At 40.8% G+C, this 20765-nt stretch overlaps 2 protein-coding genes across 3 annotated transcripts; one reads left to right on the top strand and one right to left on the bottom strand.

The window, feature by feature from the left end:
* Window positions 1–503: 503 nt before the first annotated feature.
* ttc34 (tetratricopeptide repeat domain 34) lies at window positions 504–12567 on the top strand. 2 transcript variants are annotated; one of them, XM_040047839.1, is made up of 8 exons: window positions 504–950; window positions 2679–4425; window positions 4592–4814; window positions 5239–5431; window positions 7216–7382; window positions 9822–10095; window positions 10270–10484; window positions 10830–12567. In XM_040047839.1, the coding sequence occupies exons 2-8, from the start codon at window positions 2708–2710 to the stop codon at window positions 11373–11375; spliced, it is 3336 nt and encodes a 1111-aa protein (XP_039903773.1). In that variant the 5' UTR covers window positions 504–950; window positions 2679–2707; the 3' UTR covers window positions 11376–12567. The 2 variants fall into 2 exon arrangements, with proteins under 2 accessions (XP_039903773.1, XP_039903772.1); XM_040047838.1 differs by having other exon boundaries at window positions 505–965.
* Window positions 11798–18872, bottom strand: alas2 (aminolevulinate, delta-, synthase 2). The gene is made up of 10 exons (XM_040047840.1): window positions 18707–18872; window positions 17366–17720; window positions 17136–17228; window positions 16775–16997; window positions 15842–16026; window positions 15561–15740; window positions 14527–14691; window positions 13145–13413; window positions 12497–12659; window positions 11798–12226 (listed from the first exon to the last, which is right to left on the bottom strand). Exons 2-10 carry the CDS (start codon window positions 17697–17699, stop codon window positions 12063–12065), a joined length of 1776 nt encoding a protein of 591 aa, XP_039903774.1. The 5' UTR covers window positions 17700–17720; window positions 18707–18872; the 3' UTR covers window positions 11798–12062.
* Between the last annotated feature and the right edge of the window lie 1893 nt (window positions 18873–20765).

The raw sequence follows: 20765 nt of genomic DNA, 5'->3' as shown, positions 1-20765 counted from the left end.
TCTTTTACAAGGTATAGGTTTTGTACTTATTTAACCAGGTGAAAAGATTTATTGAAGTTAGAAATGTGATTTTCACATCACACTTGGCCAAGTGGGCAGTAGAAACCGCAAGAAGTTGAACACAGCAGATATTTTAAGTGTCCAAAAAAAAGTTTGGACAGATGATAATGTTGAACACAGAGTAGGCACAATAAAGCAGTCATAAAGATCTTTGCAAAACAGGTCATTTCTTTATTTTATGTATATATAAAGGCTTTGTAAATCCTCTTGACTACTGCCTTTTTATCAGTTTATATTTATCAATATAAACACAGAAAATCACTTTTTGGCATGGGGTGGCTTTAATTTTTTTTTTAAATAAGAGGTTAAAGATGAAGTTAATTTAATTTTCCTTATGTCTTGATCTTTTTCTTTTATATCATGGGTAGGTGTTATATACGCTGTAGCTTCAACCTACACCGTTTCGATTTGTCATTTCTTCTTTTCTTTTAATCATTTCGTGTGCTATAAATGAACCGAATAAAGACAGTTAACCACCGGGAGCACCAGCTACAGCACAGTTTAGAGGCTAACTAAAGACGGATTTAGCTTTTTTTTTTTAAATCTCTTAAAATGTCTGTAGGAAAATGAACGGCTCTTTGGAGGTATTTCCAAATGACATATTTTCCCCCTTTCGCACCGTTTTTCGTGCTCCCAGCAGCATATCTTTAAGCGCTAACACCGAGTTAGCGTGAAGGAGCAGGAGATTTTTATCAACAATTTTACGCAGTGTCGCCAATAAGGAAGCTGCAGGCTTCCTACGTTTTCTGTGGTTTTCAAGTAAGCACGAGGGTTAATGGTTTCTATTGGCAACCGGGCCCGGATTCTCAAAAACAACAGCTGGCGACGTAAACCGTCCCGTCCTGAGAAGAGACGCGACACAGCCTGGAGGAGTTTGTCGAGACAAAAAGGTTTTTGTGGTTTGTGTATGTGTGGTTTCTTATTATATATATATATATATATATATATTATGCTGTCTCAGTGCCACCTGTTACACGCTTGAAAAAATTCCGCCGCAGCTTCTGTTTTGTGAGCGTTGACCTGGATAGCTATTGAATTACAAACATGGAGGACAGTTTTCTTTTGTCGGGACGTCTAATTCAAGACAATAAGTTGACGCTACCCGTGAAATAGAATTTTAAAGACATTTTTAAGTCTTGAGGGATTCAGCCTACTGTTGTTGTCAAAAAAGCCGCAGTAACAGGTAGGTTAACAATGGCTCAATAAAAGCCACTGGTACAAATCCAGTCAAGTCGATTTTATTTTACCAGTTCCCTTTGCAGTAGATAAAGTCTTTCTTCTTTTGTCAATGATAATCTTATTTTGTGTGTGTGTGTGTAAAATTTCACCAAACTAATATCAAGTCAGAACAATACAAATACATAGTTAGAAATAATAGAAAACACTGTGCAAAAGTTTCAAGCCACTCCTTATGTCTTTAAATTTGGCATCTAAGTAACAAATTTAAGCAACATACTTACCTTCATACAAGACTTTTTTTCCTTTTTTCATTTTTACAGTGTTACTGAGGAATAGTTCTCCAGGCTTTCTGAAGGTCTTTCAAAGTTTTTTCTTTTTGGATGTTGGCTACTTTTTCCACACCTTTTCACTCCAGTTTTTGTACATGATAATTTTCAGATAAATAATTTTTTGTTTGTTTTGGTTATTTTGAACAACTTAACAATGCAATAAAAAGCATAAAAAGTCTTCTAACCCAAGAGTTGAACTAGTGTTGTGTCTACACATAACAGAAAAATTAGCAATTTTATCTTTTTTTTTACTAGCAGCCTGTCATAAAACATAATGTGTTTTTCTTTAGTTAAATATATTTTTAAAAATACCAAAAATAAAACAATTGTATTTTTGCACCAACAATTGTGATTCTCAAAGATCTATTAGTTGAAAATGTCATAAATGTTCCATACTGAGTAATCAGTATAACTCAGTATAACAATATCTTACCTAAAATCCTGAATAATCTGTATTTATGTGAAATATCCTGAATAAAAAAACTCAGGAGTCCGCACTAGTAGTAGGAGAAAAGAAGAAGTGGCAGGTCTAAAAAGAATTACAGGAGATGAACAGTATCTTAAGAAAGAAGAAAAGAATTAAGAAACAGGGGGGGAAAATCCACCATAGATTTGTCACAGGAACTGAGAGATGGATCTGGCTTTTCAGTTCATATGATATTATTCATCAAAGCTTGATCAGAAATGGCTTTTGTGTATGGGAGGCTGTCGAGGGAAACTAGGAGAAAAGGCTGAGATATTGCAAATTACACAAGAACTGGACTGAAGATCAGAAGATCAATCCAAATTTCATATCTTTTGGTTCAAATCTTTGTCAGTATGTGCAGAAGAGGTCTAGAGAGTACAACAATGAGTCTCTACAGCATTCTGTAAAGCATGATGGAGGCTCTGTCGTGGTTTGGTGCTGTATTTCAAATAATGGTGTTGGGGATCTTGTCGAAATAGATGGAATTATGAACTCTATGTTGAAGAGTAAAGGTGCTTGTTTATGCTTGTTTTTATTACTTCTTCTTCTTTTTCTTTTTTTACATTTCAACATGTGACAGATATATTTTATCCTCATTTCCTCCGTTAACCATTAGACTACAATGTTGTAATTGCTTTCAACAGCCATGAATAATCCAGCCATTTGAGCAATCATGACTGCTTTGGTTCGACCTGGAGTCAATATTTCAGAGCTATGTAAGGAAGGAGACAAGTTCCTTCGGAGTGGTGAGCTGGAGAGAGCCACCTCCTTGTACATGTCTGCCTTCAGGACTCACGCCACCTCTGCGGTGTCCCACATGAGAAAACTGGATAGGTCCGGTCTGGATTTGGTGATCGCTACTCTAGAGGGCTGGCTTGACAGTCATGTGAAGAATCAGCCTGCAGAGGGTCTTAATAAAGGTCTTGCTGCTGTTTTCCTCTCCACACTCAGTCCCAACAATCTGTTAGCCACCATTTACAAAATGGAGTCTCTTCTTCAGAGTGACACGCATGCCTGTGAGGAGATTCTTGCTCGTTGCACTGCTATGCTTGAAGGGAAGCGGAACCTTCCTCCAGAGGGTTCAACTCATGTTTTGTTAGAGATAACTCGAGCCCTCGCCTGCTTGTTATCAGAATCTCACAGGTTAAAGGGACTAAAGATTTACCTCAAAGCTTACCGGAATAGCAAGTCTGAAACTGTCACACTGGTGAAGAGCAGACAAGCGGGACACTTACCCAAAATAGTGAAGGCCTTTGCAGAACAAATCATGCTCATACATCCCACTCTGGTAGTTGACAGCAAGTGGAGAGTGGGAACAAAGGACAATGACAAGCTTGAAGAAGAAACTTCTGCTACTGTTATTGAGTTTTTGCTGTCTATTTCACCTAGTAACAAAGAAGTACAGGAACTCAATGCAGCATATTTGTTTTTGATGGGCAGGTTTATGGACAGTGCAGAGGCATACTCTTCCCTCTTGCAGTATGCTCATGGCCAGAAAATACCAGAGAGTACTATAGAAAAATTGCTCCAAGAAACTCCTGAGAGGACAGCCAGACTCTTGACAAGCCGAGCAGCTGCTTGCTTTTCAGCAGGTGGAAAGATTGCAGAGGAGTGCACAGATTTGGGGAAAGCATTTGAGACTCACCCAGCCACTGCCCGAATTTACTTCCAAAAGCTGTTCAAAGATCAGGGAACTGGGGTGGCAGCTTGCAACCATCTCCGTCAGCAGGCGGAGAGAGGCCTGTCTGATTACAGAGATCAGGTCCTTGTCCGGGCAGATCTGCGATCTACTGAAGGAGTTGAACTTCTGGACCCTGTTATCACTCAGTTACGGACCCTGTGCCATTTAGAACCTGGTGGGGGAGACAGAGAGTTGCGGGTCCGACTGGCTGATTGTCTTCTCCTCAGAGGAGAGCACAAAGAGGCCTTCTCTATCTGCAGCCAGCTAGCTGCCGCACAAGGTCAGCAGAGCTATCAAAACACGGTCCACGTCCTTCGTGGATATGCACGATTGCTCTCTGATGACCAGAAGGGTGCATTAGAAGACTTTCAGGCTGTGATTGAACACAATGCCCCCCACCCATCCAGCTGTGTGCGAGCACTTTGTGGCAGGGGCCTCCTGCGAATGATGGGTGGCTTAAACTACCTGACTGCTTTAGACTATGTGACAGCCAGCAGGCTGCATCCTCAGGAAACAGCATTTGCTGTGCGCTGCTTGGTACCCTGGAACTACCGTGGGCTGCTGTTTACTGTTCTGCTGGAGCAGGGACGATTCATGCTTGAAGGGTCTAGAGATCACAAACCCAAGTCCAGTTCTGGTGAAGACTCCCAACAGCACCAAAAGGAGGAACATATGCAGACCCTATCAAAGAGGGACAACCACAGATCAAGGTATGTTTGTTTTAGATATGGTTTACTGAGCAATGCTTTCTCAGAGAAAATATTTTGGCATGTCACAGCAAGAAAAGTCTACTTTATTGCATGGTATGGTCTTTGTTGTGTGTTTTCTCAGTGTGATTGTTGTCCCGTTGTGTTTTTTTTCTGCTTTGTACATTAGGACTCCTGCTGGTGTCCATTCCCTTGCTCTGTTGCTGATGGAGCTCCAGCCCAGTGCCGATGGGCCTCAGATCTTGGCAGCAGATGCCTTGTACCAGCTTGGTCGGGTGGAGGAGGCTTACCGATTGCTGCTGTCCATCGGGCCCACCAATCCTCGGGCACCTATCTTGGCTCGCCTTGCTTTGCTGCAGCTGCACAGAGGCTTTCTTTATGACACCAATCAGGTATATAAGTTTGAGGTACCAATTTTTCATGTTTAAATGGATTCAGGATTTTTTGTTTCCTGTTTAGGAAACCTAATTTCACACTTGCTTATTTTGTAAAACATATATAAATAAAGCAGGAAGCTGAGTGAAAGCAGAGTGTAGTTCATTATTAGTAGTTTTGGGGAAACACCTTTGTTCTTCTTTGAATAATTTCTGGATGCACCTTTAAAGTAATGATATAAGGAGCTAAATGTGAAAAAATCTTCAGCGATCAATTCACTTATAAAATTTCCTGATAAGCATCCAAATGTCTGATTTCAGTGTGCGGTAGCTACAGTTTTGTTTTGAAAAGTGTAGCTTTGAGTTTAAAAAAATGTTAACAATGATTTTAACCACGGAATAGTCCTGATTTACTCTTCATGTCTGTCAATTTTTCCTGTAGCTGCTGAAAAAGCTCATCTTGTGTGGTGATACCAGCTGCTTGCGCCCCCTGTTGGCAGTGGCACAACAGAAAGACAGAGCACTGCTGCAGGGACACTCCCACTCAGCTGCAAAACGCATTTTGGACCGAGCAAGCGAGGAGAGCGCTGTCAGAGAGGCTGTGGCATATCTCTCCATTGCTATTATGGCCTCTGGTGAATAGAATCTGTTTGATGAGTTATTGATATTTGGTACTGATCTGTTGCTAACTATTGATAGTATTAACATTGTTGGTTGTTGCATGCAGACTGGAGTAATGATTTGTGGAATTCAGCACAAAACCCAAGCTTTTTTTTAGATTTCACTTTAAAATGTCTTGCAGAACATAACACAAATTACAGATGAGGATAGAATAATTACGCCCACTATGAAAATTTCATTTTTTAAAAAGTATTTCCAGATGCCGTTAAACAGAGAGACAACTTTTTGACACAGCTTTTCCAAACATCCTATTTTTATTTTGGATGATTAGTTGATTTTTACGGAGCCCCGCAAGGGACATGGGAGAAAAAAAATTACGATTAACTTTTGCGAGATCTCGCAAAACAAACTCGGGATCTCGCAAAACCTTTGCGAGATCTCGCAAAAGTCTGTCTTAATGTTTTTTTTTCTCCCATGTCCCTTGCGGGGCTCCGTAGATTTTACTTTGGACATAGAAACGAAATTATTCACAATAACTGCCAGAGTCAAATTATTAGCCTCCATGATGCTAACAGTTAGTTGGGCATCATTTTTGTGTAGTGTGTAGTCGTTTATTATAGTTTTCAACAAGTCTCAAATCAGGGCTTTTTACAAGCCAGTCAATAACATTCACTTCGGTCTCCTGGAATTAGTTCTTCACCTGGAGTCCCATATATTTTGGGCCGTTATCATGTCAGACAAAGTGATGACCCAGACCCAGTTTTGCTGCTGATTGGTTGAGGTGTTCTTTTAAAATCTTCACAAATCCATCTTAGTTTGTGATTCCTTCCACTGTGACGAGATTCCTATTTCAAGCCGCACTGAAGCATCCCCACAGCATATTACTCCCACCGCTGTGTTTTTCTGTGGGTACAGTGTTCGTTGGGTTATACAGCAGCGTCTCTTTGGCCAAAGAGCTCTAGTTTACAGGCAGCATATTCTTTCTGCAGGGTGTCTTTAGTATACTACAGTCTTATTTGAAAGTGTCTCTTGTGCAGTGGTGGAGTTTTTCTTGCAGTCTATTCCTGTGCAGGGCTGCAGTGACTGTCTTTTTTGAGACTACATTTCCCAACTTGGCTAAGTCATTCACGAGTGTCTTTACATATCTCTCTCAGTAGTTTTCTTTCCAGAGTCATTGAAATCGTTTGCTTCCTACCTCTACCAGGCTTGTTCTGTATTGTGTGGCTCTCTTAGAATTTCTTAATGATGCTTATCACTCCAGTCCACTCCATCTCCTGCTTTATGAGCATCAAGATTTTTTTTTCTCAAGCTAAACTGATTTTTGTGTTTTTGGCATGATGGTTTTTCAAGTGACAGCTCAAAGCCTTGCTGAAGTTTTTATACTGTTTGCCATTTTTACAAGCCTTGAGCATTACAATGTTAAACTACATTATATCACATCAGTGGTTTGGGCTTTGAGTTTTTAAGGGGGCTAATTATATTGACTGTGGTAATTCTTGTTTCTTTCTGAAATGATTCTGTTATTGTGTCCAAATAGAAATAATTTTAACTGAAATTTTAAATGTCATTGGGAGAAATGAATGAATTGAGCATTGTGTCCTCGTCCGTAGGTAGATTAGCTATGCATTATTTAACCACACATCTTTTGTGGTTAAACATAAGACCTGAAACCAGCCTATATAAAGCACTTCTACTGTGTGTATTTGAATCTATGATTTATTTTATACAAATATTGAAACTGACACTAAAATGAGATTACACATACATATAAAAACAGTCAATTCATTGTTTTTCTCAGGTGGCGAGGCAGCTGAATCACTACTAGAAAGAGCGAGGTGCTACGCTTTGCTGGGTCAACGAAAAACAGCCATATTTGACTTCAGTGCCATTCTGAAGGAGCATCCGAAACACGTGCATGCCCTCTGTGGAAGAGGTTTCACATATCTCATGCTGAATCAACAAAAGGTTTTTTTTTTCCTCTAGTCTTATCTATCATTGAAACTCGATACTATTGCCCTTTTTGTTCAGGTGGTTACAGCTAAGTGCTTGACTGATATGTTGCTTGTGAAACAGCTGTAGCGTAAAACAACCTGAGATTCCTTACTATTAAGTCAAACTAAATTATTGTACAATTATTAAATAAAATGTTCTCCTCTGGGCTTTCCTGATAACAGGAATTTAAGCATTCGAATAATTTAAACAACAATCATAGCTTTAAAACATACAGGGAGTGCAGAATTATTAGGCAAGTTGTATTTTTGAGGAATAATTTTATTATTGAACAACAACCATGTTCTCAATGAACCCAAAAAACTCATTAATATCAAAGCTGAATGTTTTTGGAAGTAGTTTTTAGTTTGTTTTTAGTTTTAGCTATTTTAGGGGGATATCTGTGTGTGCAGGTGACTATTACTGTGCATAATTATTAGGCAACTTAACAAAAAACAAATATATACCCATTTCAATTATTTATTTTTACCAGTGACACCAATATAACATCTCCACATTCACAAATATACATTTCTGACATTCAAAAACAAAACAAAAACAAATCAGCGACCAATATAGCCACCTTTCTTTGCAAGGACACTCAAAAGCCTGCCATCCATGGATTCTGTCAGTGTTTTGATCTGTTCACCATCAACATTGCGTGCAGCAGCAACCACAGCCTCCCAGACACTGTTCAGAGAGGTGTACTGTTTTCCCTCCTTGTAAATTTCACATTTGATGATGGACCACAGGTTCTCAATGGGGTTCAGATCAGGTGAACAAGGTGGCCATGTCATTAGTTTTTCTTCTTTTATACCCTTTCTTGCCAGCCACGCTGTGGAGTACTTGGACGCGTGTGATGGAGCATTGTCCTGCATGAAAATCATGTTTTTCTTGAAGGATGCAGACTTCTTCCTGTACCACTGCTTGAAGAAGGTGTCTTCCAGGAACTGGCAGTAGGACTGGGAGTTGAGCTTGACTCCATCCTCAACCCGAAAAGGCCCCACAAGCTCATCTTTGATGATACCAGCCCAAACCAGTACTCCACCTCCACCTTGCTGGCGTCTGAGTCGGACTGGAGCTCTCTGCCCTTTACCAATCCAGCCACGGGCCCATCCATCTGGCCCATCAAGACTCACTCTCATTTCATCAGTCCATAAAACCTTAGAAAAACCAGTCTTGAGATATTTCTTGGCCCAGTCTTGACGTTTCAGCTTGTGTGTCTTGTTCAGTGGTGGTCGTCTTTCAGCCTTTCTTACCTTGGCCATGTCTCTGAGTATTGCACACCTTGTGCTTTTGGGCACTCCAGTGATGTTGCAGCTCTGAAATATGGCCAAACTGGTGGCAAGTGGCATCTTGGCAGCTGCACGCTTGACTTTTCTCAGTTCATGGGCAGTTATTTTGCGCCTTGGTTTTTCCACACGCTTCTTGCGACCCTGTTGACTATTTTGAATGAAACGCTTGATTGTTCGATGATCACGCTTCAGAAGCTTTGCAATTTTGAGACTGCTGCATCCCTCTGCAAGATATCTCACTATTTTTGACTTTTCTGAGCCTGTCAAGTCCTTCTTTTGACCCATTTTGTCAAAGGAAAGGAAGTTGCCTAATAATTATGCACACCTGATATAGGGTGTTGATGTCATTAGACCACACCCCTTCTCATTACAGAGTTGCACATCACCTAATATGCTTAATTGGTAGTAGGCTTTCGAGCCTATACAGCTTGGAGTAAGACAACATGCATGAAGAGGATGATGTGGACAAAATACTCATTTGCCTAATAATTCTGCACTCCCTGTACAATTATATAATGGGATAAAGCCTCACCACATATGTTTTTTTTCTTCTGGTGGACCTGAGAAATGTCTCTTAAAAGACATTTTCAGTATTTATTTTCAGTAATTGCAGAAAATGAACCCAGGACCTGACTAAATGTAACAGTGGTAGCTAGTTTATAGCCCTTTTGGTGTAACCTGGAGAGCGTATATCATATTGCTCTTACACCTTGCCTCCTTGATATTAAAGTGTTAATTTATCAGTCTGTGTTTAGAGAAATTGCTACAGTTTTATAATATTGTAATAATAAAAGCACTTTTGGTGAAATGCCCCACAGGGACCCTAATGTTGAATTAAGAATAAAAATTAATGCCAAGGTTTCCAAGGCTACTTTCTCTCTTCGTATCATTGACCCTTTAACCTAATTTGAGTTTTCCCCTAAACATAAAGCGACACCTTGTGGCTTTCTGGTGAAATCTGTTTGAAAAAGGGGTGCCACAGAATTGGGATCTTTATAAATATACCAGTCTTATGCTAAAACTTATTAACATGGTCTAGAAAAATTATGAAAAGTATGATTTGCATGTTGGACTGCATGTTGAAATAAAGTATAACATTTGAACTCTGTTCTCCCTCTAGGAATGTACTCATGATATCCTGGCAGCACTTCAGATAAATGCTGACATAGTGACCAAAGACATTCTTTCACTCAAGGACAGGGCACAGAAGCTGGTCTGTGATTGGCTGCATCAGTTCTGTCGTACCAATCTGTCAGATATTGTGGCCACTCATGGTGTTCCCTGCCATGAAGAGCAGCTTAGAGAGGCTTTCATAATTGGTGGAGCTTTGATGAGGGCTGACTGTAGAAACCCCAGATGGCATCTGCTCTATGTGGACATCCTTTTGGCAAAAGGTGAGATTGTGGGGGAAATTTTCTGAGCCGGATCCTTGCTAGGATTGGAAATCATCTGCCTAGCAGCTTATGGCTTAGGCTGTGTGACGTTTCCAATTTGACAAAAAGCACTATTGCACCTGTCATCCCCTGTTTTCAGTAATCCATACTTCTGTTATGGTCCATCTGCTCCAGGTGAGGTCAAATCAGCAGGCGCGCATCTGTGCCAGGTATTTGGCCAGGAGCCAAGAGATGCAGTGGCCCAGGCTCGGGTGGGTGTGGTGGATGCCTGGCAGAAGAAGTACTGCAGCGCAGCTCGCAGGCTCAGCAAACTGGCTGAGAAGGATTCATCCTATTTTGACTTCTTGCTGGCTCTCATCCCATTTAATCAGCGGAAATGCATGGCACAGGTAAGTGTACAGGAAACCCAGATTTAGTACCAGATGAGCAGATCTGCCAAAGTTGTTTGTTCTGGCTTTGTCAGCGTTATTTTTCATCAAAAAAATAACGTTTATGTCAGAATATTTCCATGATATTACAAAAACCCCATATCATTTCTCTCTATTGAACCAATGGGTGTTATAGTTGTATGTATATATTCTATGTATGTATTTTCATTTATGGTAAAATACAGTACAAACATGTGGCGGGTCCACCATCTCACAATGACTATCTTAGATGCCTAAATTAGATGGCAAAGTCAATAATGTGAATCTGATACATATCTACTCTAAACTACATGTACACTGGGACAGGAAGCAGCTCAGGAGGCCAACAGTGTGTCATCATGTGGTCAGTGGAAGCAGGCGCTCACCCTCCTGACTGTGGCAGTACAATCAGGGGGCAGTCAGAGAATGGAGTATCTACACCAGCGGGCTGTGTGCCTGGCACAGCTGGGCTTACATGAGCGGGCTATATCTGATCTGGACAGAGTTATACAGAAACACGATGGACCTGACTACAGCTGTTCAGACCACCCTCAAGTCCGGGTGGAGGATTTGTGCTTGCGAGGTCGCAGCCTGGTGCTCTGCTCCAAAGAAGGGCCAGCTCTGGAGGACTTCATCCGGGCCCTGGAGCTCAACAGAGAACAGGCCATCAAGTGTGTGGAGGCTGGGCTAGGAAAACTGCCTCTGGCTGAGTGCTTCCTGCGGGGGGCGCTGCAGCATTATGGGGAGCAACATCTCAGTAAGGCTTGGACCTTGATTGAATGTGGCCTCCTTTTGGACAGTGAGAACACAGAGCTCCGCAGACTGAGGGCAAAAGTCAAACGAGAAGTGGCCAATCCTTGCAACGTGAACTAGTGTTGACTGTGAACTGGACACAGAATCTCCAGTGGAGCCGCAAAAGCTCCAATCAGGTCAATGTCCTACCTCAAAATTAGAAACAAAGAAAAGAAAAACCTAATCCCAATCATTTTGTTATGCTCAGCTTCCTAAATTTCATGGGATGTTTGGTGCTTCCAGAGCACACATTGCTACTGTTCATATTATTCCCTCAAAGTTCAGTTTAAACTTACAGGATTAACATCAGTGTCTTTATGATTACATCAAAGCAAAATATTTATTATAAGAGGAATAAGTGAATTAATATTTAACACCACAAACACTTATGACATAAAACATCACAAAAAACAATAACTATGCTATCATAATGTGTAAGCAAAATCATTCAGCATTCAATGCTGTCACACCTAGATAAGTGATATAAGAAAGTGCCAAGTGTGCAGGTTTTATGCTTTTCAAATGAAGACAAATCTTTAATCATATCCATGGTGGCAAACACAATTTAGCACGCAGAAGTACATGTGATTATAAATACTGAAATTTAGTTCACACTGCTGCCATTGGAGAATAATTAAACATAATGTCAAAACACAAGTAGTTTTCACTGTGCCTCTACTCTTGGACTTTTTGCATTGTATGATGTATATAGCATTAGATTTATGCATATACTGCTCATGTAGCTGAGATGAAACATTCACTGTGGTATTATGCATACACAGTAATGTATCGTGGTTCCATATTGCCAAAGTAGGACTTCTCCCACTCACTCATGAGGTCAAAGTGCAGTGGGCGGTCACAGAAGGTGCAGGAAGCGGTCGCCGGGCCATTGAGCAGAAGACCTGCTTCCTGCCAAACATCCACCAGTTTCCCTGTGAATGATAAAAGTGTTTGTAAGAATAAACAGTTAAATGTTGATATTTATTTTCATTTAAAATGTTTAAAAGTTCTGGTCTGATTATTCTAGCACGTGTCATTTTTTAAGCTCCCCACAGAGCACGGTCATTTAGGGGAGCAGGTCAATGTCAAGAGAGCCACAATGTCTTGTGGGAAAGCATTTGCACTGGCCATTATCCCCATATTTTGCCATATATTTAGCAGAACACCTCTGACCTAATTACAGCAAGTGGCCTCACACTCACCCACAAAGTACTCCATCATTTTGGGGTTGTGATGAGGAGATGGAGCCAGTCTCAGCAGCTCCTCACCACGAGGCACTGTGGGGTAGTTGATGGCCTGTACGTAGATGTTGTGCCTCTCCAGAAGGATGTCACACACCTTGGTGTTCAGCTCAGCGTTGCCCACCTGGAAAATAAATCATAAAAGATGGCACGTGTCATTTAGGAGAAACTTTTATTCTGCACAGTTAGGTAGTGCATACATGGATGAATCATTTTACTCAGCCTGTGGAGTCTAGATTAGATCTCTGGGATAATTATGGGCTGCTTAATTGGTTAGTTCTACTCAAAATTTCAATCTGTTAAAAATAATAAAAAATTCTAAACTAATTAAATAAACTGGTATGCAGTTGTTCAAGCCTATTATACAATTTTAAGACTCAGTTTACTTAATTGTTTACTTATTTGTGCAATTTAATCACGATTAAAGACTATAACTAAGTCTGTGTTACCCTCCCGACTTCATCTGACCTACGTTGTACTTTCTAGGTTTATAAAATGAATAAGTATTATAATATATATAATAAGGAAAATCAGGTTTAACTAACAAGTGATACTGAAATAGCGGTGGCTGTAATCCAGTGTCCATTTAGCTGTGCTAAATCTTTTTACCCGAATGGGGATGATGTGGCTGGGGCAGTTGACCACCGGTAGGCCTTTATCCATGAGCAGCTGCCTCATGTGTTTGACATTCCTCTGGTGGGCTCTGCGGAGCGCCTGCCCCTCTTCACTCTTCAAGACCCGCACAGACTCCAGCGCTCCGGCCAGGACCATCGGGGGAAGGGCCGTTGTGAAGATGAAGCCGGCTGCGTAGGAGCGCACTGTGTCCACCAGGGCAGCGCTGCTGGCGATGTAGCCTCCCACACAGCCAAAGGCTTTACCTGAAATAGTAACAAATGACAGATTGTATGTAAAGTGGTGAGGAGAGCATTTATTAAGTGTAAATAAAAATGACATACTTTTTTTTTCTTACATTGCCATTTTGTATAACTTTATTATTTCTACATTAATACATTTCACAGGTGTAAATTTTTTTTTTAAGTTATTTACATTTTTATTGTAAAAATATGATTATTGTGACATCAATATATAAACATTGAAAAAAGCAGAATGCATAAAAAATTTACACAAAATGTATTAAGTCTGAATCAAATGAATTTTAATATTTCTGATACACCAGCTAAAACACTCCCAAGTCAATTTGTATCAGTTTCTTAGTTAAGTTTCATCATAATTTTTTTCATTTACTGTCATGTGAACTGTTGTAACCAGACTTTGAAAAAGTCTGATGTTGTAATCCAGGATTAATTCACAAGGATTTCTACCAAAAGCCTTGCATCAAGTTTCACACCACGCAGTCTGCCTGTGGACAGTTTTATCAGAACAGCCAGAGAGGGAGTAGAACTGACGCTCAGCTGATAAAACCTCTGCTTCCTGTGATGAGAGCTCACTTCTCTCTTGACCTTATTGAACCAACGGGGGCGCAGTATCATGCCTGTTAAAAGTTATTGCTCCGTTGTTGGCAATGCGACAGTGACAGTTACTGCAGCAGAGGCTGTAAATGGGAGTTGGGCCAGTAGCAGAGCCTGTGAGAGTTTGAAGCTGTTTACCTTGTCCCGCTTAATAATAATGGATTGCATTTATATAGTGCTTTTCGGGACCCCTCAAAGCGCTTTACAATACCACTATTCATTCACTCTCACATTCATACACTGGTGAAGGCAAGCTATAGTTGTAGCCACAGCTGCCCTGGGGCGGACTGACAGAGGCGAGGCTGCCATATCGCACCATCAGCCGCTCTGGCCATCACCAGTAGGCAGTAGGTGAAGTGTCTCGCCCAAGGACACAACGACCAAGACTGTCTGAGCCGGGGCTCGAACCGGCAACCTCCCGATTACAAGACGAACACCCAACTCTTGAGCCACGATCGCCCCCGAGCTTATGCTCAAGATGAAAGGACAAAACTGCTGGTGTGAGAGAAGTGGATAACTCACCTAAGGTTCCAGAAACAACGTCAATCTTGTGCATAATGTTGTCTCTCTCGCCCACTCCAGCTCCGTGGGCTCCGTACAGGCCCACGGCATGAACCTCATCAACAAATGTCAGCGCTCCGTAACGATGGGCTACATCGCACAGCTCTTCCAGAGGACATATGGCACCTGAAAAATTAGAACGGTGTTTAGGTGAACAACAGGGTATAAGAGTAGCAAGTATTTAAGATCTAAAACAGGTGACATACTGAAGGAAAAAGCACAACTTTTCCAATAGCTGATCCTTGATCTGGTGTTTTCATGATGGAGGTGGAGAACATGTCAGCCCAAATGATGCTAAATTTGATTGAAAACTGGTGAATCTCAAGGCCATGGTTTATGACTTATGTAATCTTCGGAGTCATAAAACCATTCAGTGACTAGTGCACTGTAGACGGGGGAGTTTTCATTGATAAAGAGGTCACTCCCTTTTGGAGAAAAATGTTTAAGCAAAGAATAATTAATCACTCACAGCAACTTTACGAAAAAGAGACACCAGATCCCTCAACTGTAGAGGGTCAAAAGATGGGTGTTTTTCCTTTAATTTGTCAACCACCGCATCCAAAATGTGTGATTAAGAAGTATGTGGTGAGTTATTCTCACAGATTTTGGAAACAAATATTTAAATCATAAAAGAACACATAAAAGAATTTAAAAAACACGATTAATATCAGTTTTTGCTTTTAAAAGTATGATCAGCTCGTGCTTTATGGAGCTGTCACTGGTGTAATATGCTGAAAAAACTGAGCTGAGAACAATACAATACTCCTCCTCTGGTTTACTCTTTATCAAATATCATTTCTAAACTTATACTGGTGATAATTGTTGAACTTTTTTAAAGGAGGTGCATCCAACATCTGCTTAGAAGGGAACTCCTTCAAGGTATTATAATTCCAGCTGATGACCCCCTGAAGCAGCTTGAGAGAAAGAGATAATGGAAAAATAAGAGTCTTGTTTCCAAAAGTGCTTTTTCAAACGTTTGACTTCGTGGTTCTCACCGTCCATTGAGTGCACGGTCTCAAACGCCACTATTTTTGGTGTCGTAGGGTCTGAGCGTTGGAGCAGTTCCTCCAGGTGTCGACTGTCATTGTGGCGGAAGATGAAACGCTTGGCTCCGCTGTTCCTGATGCCCTGAATCATGGATGCGTGGTTCCCAGCATCGGAGTAGATCTCGCACCCTGTAAAAAAACAGTGAATAGATCATTAAACAAATAAAAAACAACTGCTAACTGCTAAATAAATAGTTAACATTGATTTTAATGTTCAGGTAATTATTTACCTGGCAGCATCTTAGCCAGAGTGAAGAGGGTGGAGTCATTTGCCACAAAGCAGGAGGAGAAGACCAACGCTGCATCTTTCTGGTGTAGCTCGGCAAGCTCCTTCTCCAGAGACACATGGAAGTTGCTGGTGCCTGAAATGTTCCTCGTCCCACCAGCTCCTGCACCATGCTTGTCCAGAGCATCTCTGTGGACATCCACAACAAAAAGGTACAACATCAAGCCCAGATACAAAACAATGAAACCAGCTCCCTGTTTCGACTTGCGAGACAGACACACTCTCTGTTTTTAAGAGTAGGGTTGGAAATGTTCCTTTTTGATAAAGTTTATGGTCCGGGGTGGATCAGGTGACCCTGAGTGTTTCTTCTTCACTCACCTCTTTCCACTCTCTGTGTGTTTACACACCACTTTGCATTCAGTCTTTAGTTATTATTAATCTCTGTCTCTCTTCTACAGCCTGTCTTCTGCCCCTCACCATTTACCAGTCATTGCAAATGGAAATCTCGGAGTCTGATTCTGCTGGCAGTTTCTTCCTGTTAAAAGGGAGTTTTTCTTTCCCACTGTTGCCAAATGCTTGCTCAAAGGGAGCCTTCTGATTGTTGGGGTTTTCTCTCTATAACCATACCTTAAAATAGATAAATAAAACTGCATTAAACTGAAGTGAATCGCATATCTTCTACACTGTGCCCAGTATGCTTATGTTTTTCCGTCAAATTCTCGAGTCCTTTGAGTTTATTTGGTTTCACTTCTTGCAAGAATGATGCAATTTAAACATAAGATTACCCAAGCCAGTCTACAGCTTTGTATCGCCATAAGGATAATTAATTACTCAAATCCAAACAGTATCTGCAAATATGTGGTCCAAAACCAAGTAGTGCATAGATTAAAATTTTGAGCCGGTGAAAAGTTATATGATATTTGCTGGGTCCTGTTACCTGATGGCGCTGAGGACCCGTGGGTGGCGACTCATTCCTAGATAGTCGTTGCTGCACCAGACGGACACCTGGGAGCCTTCCCGCCCAGAAATGGAGTAATCCTCAGCAAACGGGAAGACCTCAGCACTCCTGTTCACTGTCTTGAAGACTCTGTATGTGTGGTCCTTCTTTTTCACAGCAATCTTCTCCATGAAGAACTGATCATAGTCATAGCTGGGGCCAGCTGTGGAAAGAATAGTTTTGACTGGGCTTCAGTTACTCTACAGCATCCAATAGACAGCTTTTTATTGCTGAATATTTACCACAGAATATTACAATGAAATGCCTGGAGGGGTAAAGCCCTTTTATTTGTATAACATACCCATGTTGTCTTTGAGGAGGTGGGTAACACTGTTGGGTTGAGCTGAAGTTGGGCACGCAGAATCCTTTACACCTTTCAGAGAAGCCATCAAACCTGTCAGAGAGGAGTGTGATTGTGTCAAATTTATAAATATTTTGTCCCCTATTTTTGTAATTCGTCAGATTTTCTTCTATTAAAGCTCAAATTCTGCTACTCTGATGGCAGCATCGCTGCAGGTACTTAATTCCTACCACTTTCTTGAACATCCTCCTGTACTTCAGGGCTGGCTCGGACCATTCCAATCTGGGAGCTGACAAAAGGGCATCCCTTTGATACGGACACAGCCACCTGAGTAGCAGTTTGAGCAAAGAGCCTCCTTTGTTCAGCTGTGGGAAGCTGTTGATCCTGGGGTTTGGGGGCCGAGACGTTCAGCTTGGCTTCCAGAGAGCCCGGGCCGCTCACGGTGATCTGACGAGCGATGAGGGGGCAGTGATTCGCAAGAGACAGCAAGGCGGCTCCGGTTCTCCTTAAAGCCGGCTTTGGAGCCAACTTGAGGAAGGGGCAGTGATGGAGGAAGGCAGCCATGATACTGAAGCTGTTCTTACTCTGGGTTAAGACAGAAGATGGGACAGAAGATTTTGCCTTACGTGGGTGAAGATTATAAATTACATAGCATAGAGTCTCGGTGATACAACCCAGATTTATTTATTTAATTACTTTAGGTAAAAATAGCCTGTTTTAGTCAAATACACTATATGGTAATTCCCTAACTCCCTTCACAAAAGATCTAAAGCTCATGCCTTAGCTTAACATGCAAAAATGCAAAAAATGCAAAAATGCAAAATGATGTTAACTGGTAATGGCAACTTGACTGGTAATGGCTCAGCTTAGAAAGCAGTAGGTGCCTCCTCCTGGGTGCGGCATGGAGCAGCCGCTTATCTTAACTCTGCAGGCACGTAAGAGCTACTTACTTGCATCATCAGCTGAGTCTGATTACCATGGAAGCTTTCAAATAATCCGATAAAACAGACGTTTCTTTTTGGTTAATGGCCATTATTTCCTGAGTCCGAAAAGTTTTTCAGACTCAGGAAAAATACTCACTAAAGCACACTCTACCACACAAATGTACTGATGTATATTGTAATTTGCTGGTGAGCACCTGTATGTGTGGTTTAGTTGGCTACCGGAACAGGTTCTATGATTTCCCACATTATTTTTGTAGTCAGCAGAAATAGTGTGGGAAGCAGTTGTTGTGAAGTCTGGGTTTTCTCTTGAAGTCTGATGTTATCTTTAACTGCTACTTCCATTTAAACCACAAAAGTAGGTCAAATTATCTTTTCACCTTATGATTGTTTGGTTAATTACTTTAAATACATTTAAATACTGACGCACAAAGCAACAAGAAGAAGAAGGCAGCTAACCAACAAAAAATGAATACATCCTCCTTTATTAATTAATGATGGAGTATCCACACCAGATGTTTTTATCTCAGTTAAGAATATTTAAATCAAACATCTACAATTACAACAAAAATAAAATAAAAACAATGACTATAATTGATCAGAGCAGGGTTAATAATGGAGAAAACTCACCTGTTGACCTGCACTGAGGACGAACTTCCAAACAGCAAATAGGCAGAGGGTCAGTAAGTGTCAACAGTTATTGGTCAGATGTTGAGGCGCATTATGCAATCAGCTCAGTTCCCACCCATCAGAGGTGTCTGCGGATCTCAGCTTTGGGGGGCCACAGAAGGGTGTTGTTTGTGTTTGTGGGAGGTGCAAAGACGCTGATAGGGTTCCTATCGGCACACGCTGTGTTGTGGCACGCGCTGCCACTTAAAATAATGGTGAGAACAAGTTTGTGGTAACAATCTCAATATCTTCATGTTCCACAGCTTGTGAATATGACATCTATTACACCACAACAAAGAGTGCACGAAGATGCCGCAGATGATGAGCCTAAATTATCAGATGACATGATGTCATGTTCAAGTCACACTGCAATTTTCTACCAATATAGAAAGCAATGCCATCTCCTATAATAAACCACACTATCAGGTTCTTTTGGCTCTTTGTGTTTTACTTTAACAGAGAAATGAGGACATTGTATGATTAACGTTTCTTTATGAATGTTCATAACACATACAGTTTTATAGGTTTTAAAAAAAAAACATAGCAAAAGCTGTCTCTGTGATACTGTAATGTACTCACACAGAAACAGTTTATACAGTAGAGCACAGTACAGAACAGATGAAGGTTAGAGAAAATAAATGTTCACAAATTATTTGCTCTCCTTGCAAATGTATTGCATTTTCCTTTAAATACTTGTATTTTTGGGTGTTTATACTCTGGGCGCTAGTGTTATTATCTCCATTGTGACTATAAAGAGACTTTACAGAACACAAATAAAAACAATGGTTTGGCTATAGGAAAGGTTTTGGTGTATTTAAGGCTTTGGAAATATTATAATTTTGGCTGATTGCATTAAACGTGTCTAGAGCATAAACAGCACAAATAATTGTGGCATTTCTTACTTTACAACGGCACTGCACTGCCACTTAAAAGGTTTATTTAATAATTGGAGCATTCAATTCATACTGATTATAGTTGTAAACTGTTGAATGAGATGACCCAAATGGAGACTCTGTAGACAGACTGTAAACACAGACGGTAATAAACCTGAAATGGGGACAAAGTGATGAAAGGAACTAATAAGCTCTCATACTAACAGCAAATTCAACTAAGAAACAAAGGTTCAAAATAATAAGGAAATATAAGATGAAAAAGTAAAGACTAAACAAACTAAGAACCACATAGAGAATATTTCATAATAAACAACAATATAGAGTCCATTAACTGCTGACAGCTTCTTGTAGACATCCAAAGCCTCAGTAAACACCTCCATCAATGCCTCATCAGGCAAGTTGTCATTAGAAAAAATGTTTAAACTAAACTAACAAATACTAACTAAGCAGATTTCCTCTGTAATTTCATGTGAGTTTAGTTTGTTTTCCAAATTTTACCGTTTTAGTTAGATTTTATTTTTTCAAAAGTCTACCTCCTATTTTTATTTTAGTTAACTAACTTTTTTTCAGATTTAGTTTTAAGTTTAGTTTTAGTTAAGATGGTCCCAACCATCTCAACCTTGCCTCTCGAACTTTCTCTCCAAACCGCTCAACCTGAGCTGTCCCATCTTACTCATCTCTATTCCTCTCCATCCCGGTCACCCCCAATGGAAACCTTGACTCTGCCGCCTCCACCTCTGCGTTCTGTCTTTTTTTTTAGAGCCACCGTCTCCACCAAACCACACATCTAGCAGGTCTCAGCAAGAGTGAAAAGCTCTTGCTGCCATCCTTCTGTCACAGATACCCCACCTCTACCACGACAGTACTCTCCACCCTGCCTGGACTCTCTTCTTCACTTCTCTTAAACGCATCACTGATCACAGTGCGAGTAATAAATCAATATATCAGGAGCTCCTTTTTTTTATTTTTTCTCTCTTTATCCTCCTTCAGCCAGCCTATAATTACCCGATCACGTGACAGCGTCTGTGCACTCTCACCAGCAGGTGGAGATGATGCATTCCTCGGACTTTTATGAATCGCTGCTTCGGGGTCGTGTAGAGGCGGAGTTTTTCTGCTGCCGTAGACGC

This window comes from Simochromis diagramma, unplaced genomic scaffold (genome assembly GCF_900408965.1).
Source record: "Simochromis diagramma unplaced genomic scaffold, fSimDia1.1 OVJJ01000387.1, whole genome shotgun sequence".
NCBI classification, from domain to species: Eukaryota; Metazoa; Chordata; class Actinopteri; order Cichliformes; family Cichlidae; genus Simochromis; species Simochromis diagramma.
The sequence above is the reverse complement of the archived record's forward strand: the minus strand, read 5'-3'. Positions and strand labels throughout refer to the sequence as shown.

Bases quoted from the DNA above. Each gene is read 5' to 3' on its own strand.
- ttc34 (XM_040047839.1), top strand. From the start codon at position 2,708: ATGACTGCTTTGGTTCGACCTGGAGTCAATATTTCAGAGCTATGTAAG. The intron at 7,383-9,821 runs GTTTTTTTTTTC...TTCTCCCTCTAG, and splicing joins TCATGCTGAATCAACAAAAG to GAATGTACTCATGATATCCT. The intron at 10,485-10,829 runs GTAAGTGTACAG...ACACTGGGACAG, and splicing joins AGCGGAAATGCATGGCACAG to GAAGCAGCTCAGGAGGCCAA.
- alas2 (XM_040047840.1), bottom strand. From the start codon at position 17,699: ATGGCTGCCTTCCTCCATCACTGCCCCTTCCTCAAGTTGGCTCCAAAG. The intron at 16,998-17,135 runs GTATGTTATACA...TTCTTTCCACAG, and splicing joins CCTCCTCAAAGACAACATGG to CTGGCCCCAGCTATGACTAT. The intron at 12,660-13,144 runs GTAAAAAGATTT...TTTATTTTCCAG, and splicing joins GCCACATCATCCCCATTCGG to GTGGGCAACGCTGAGCTGAA.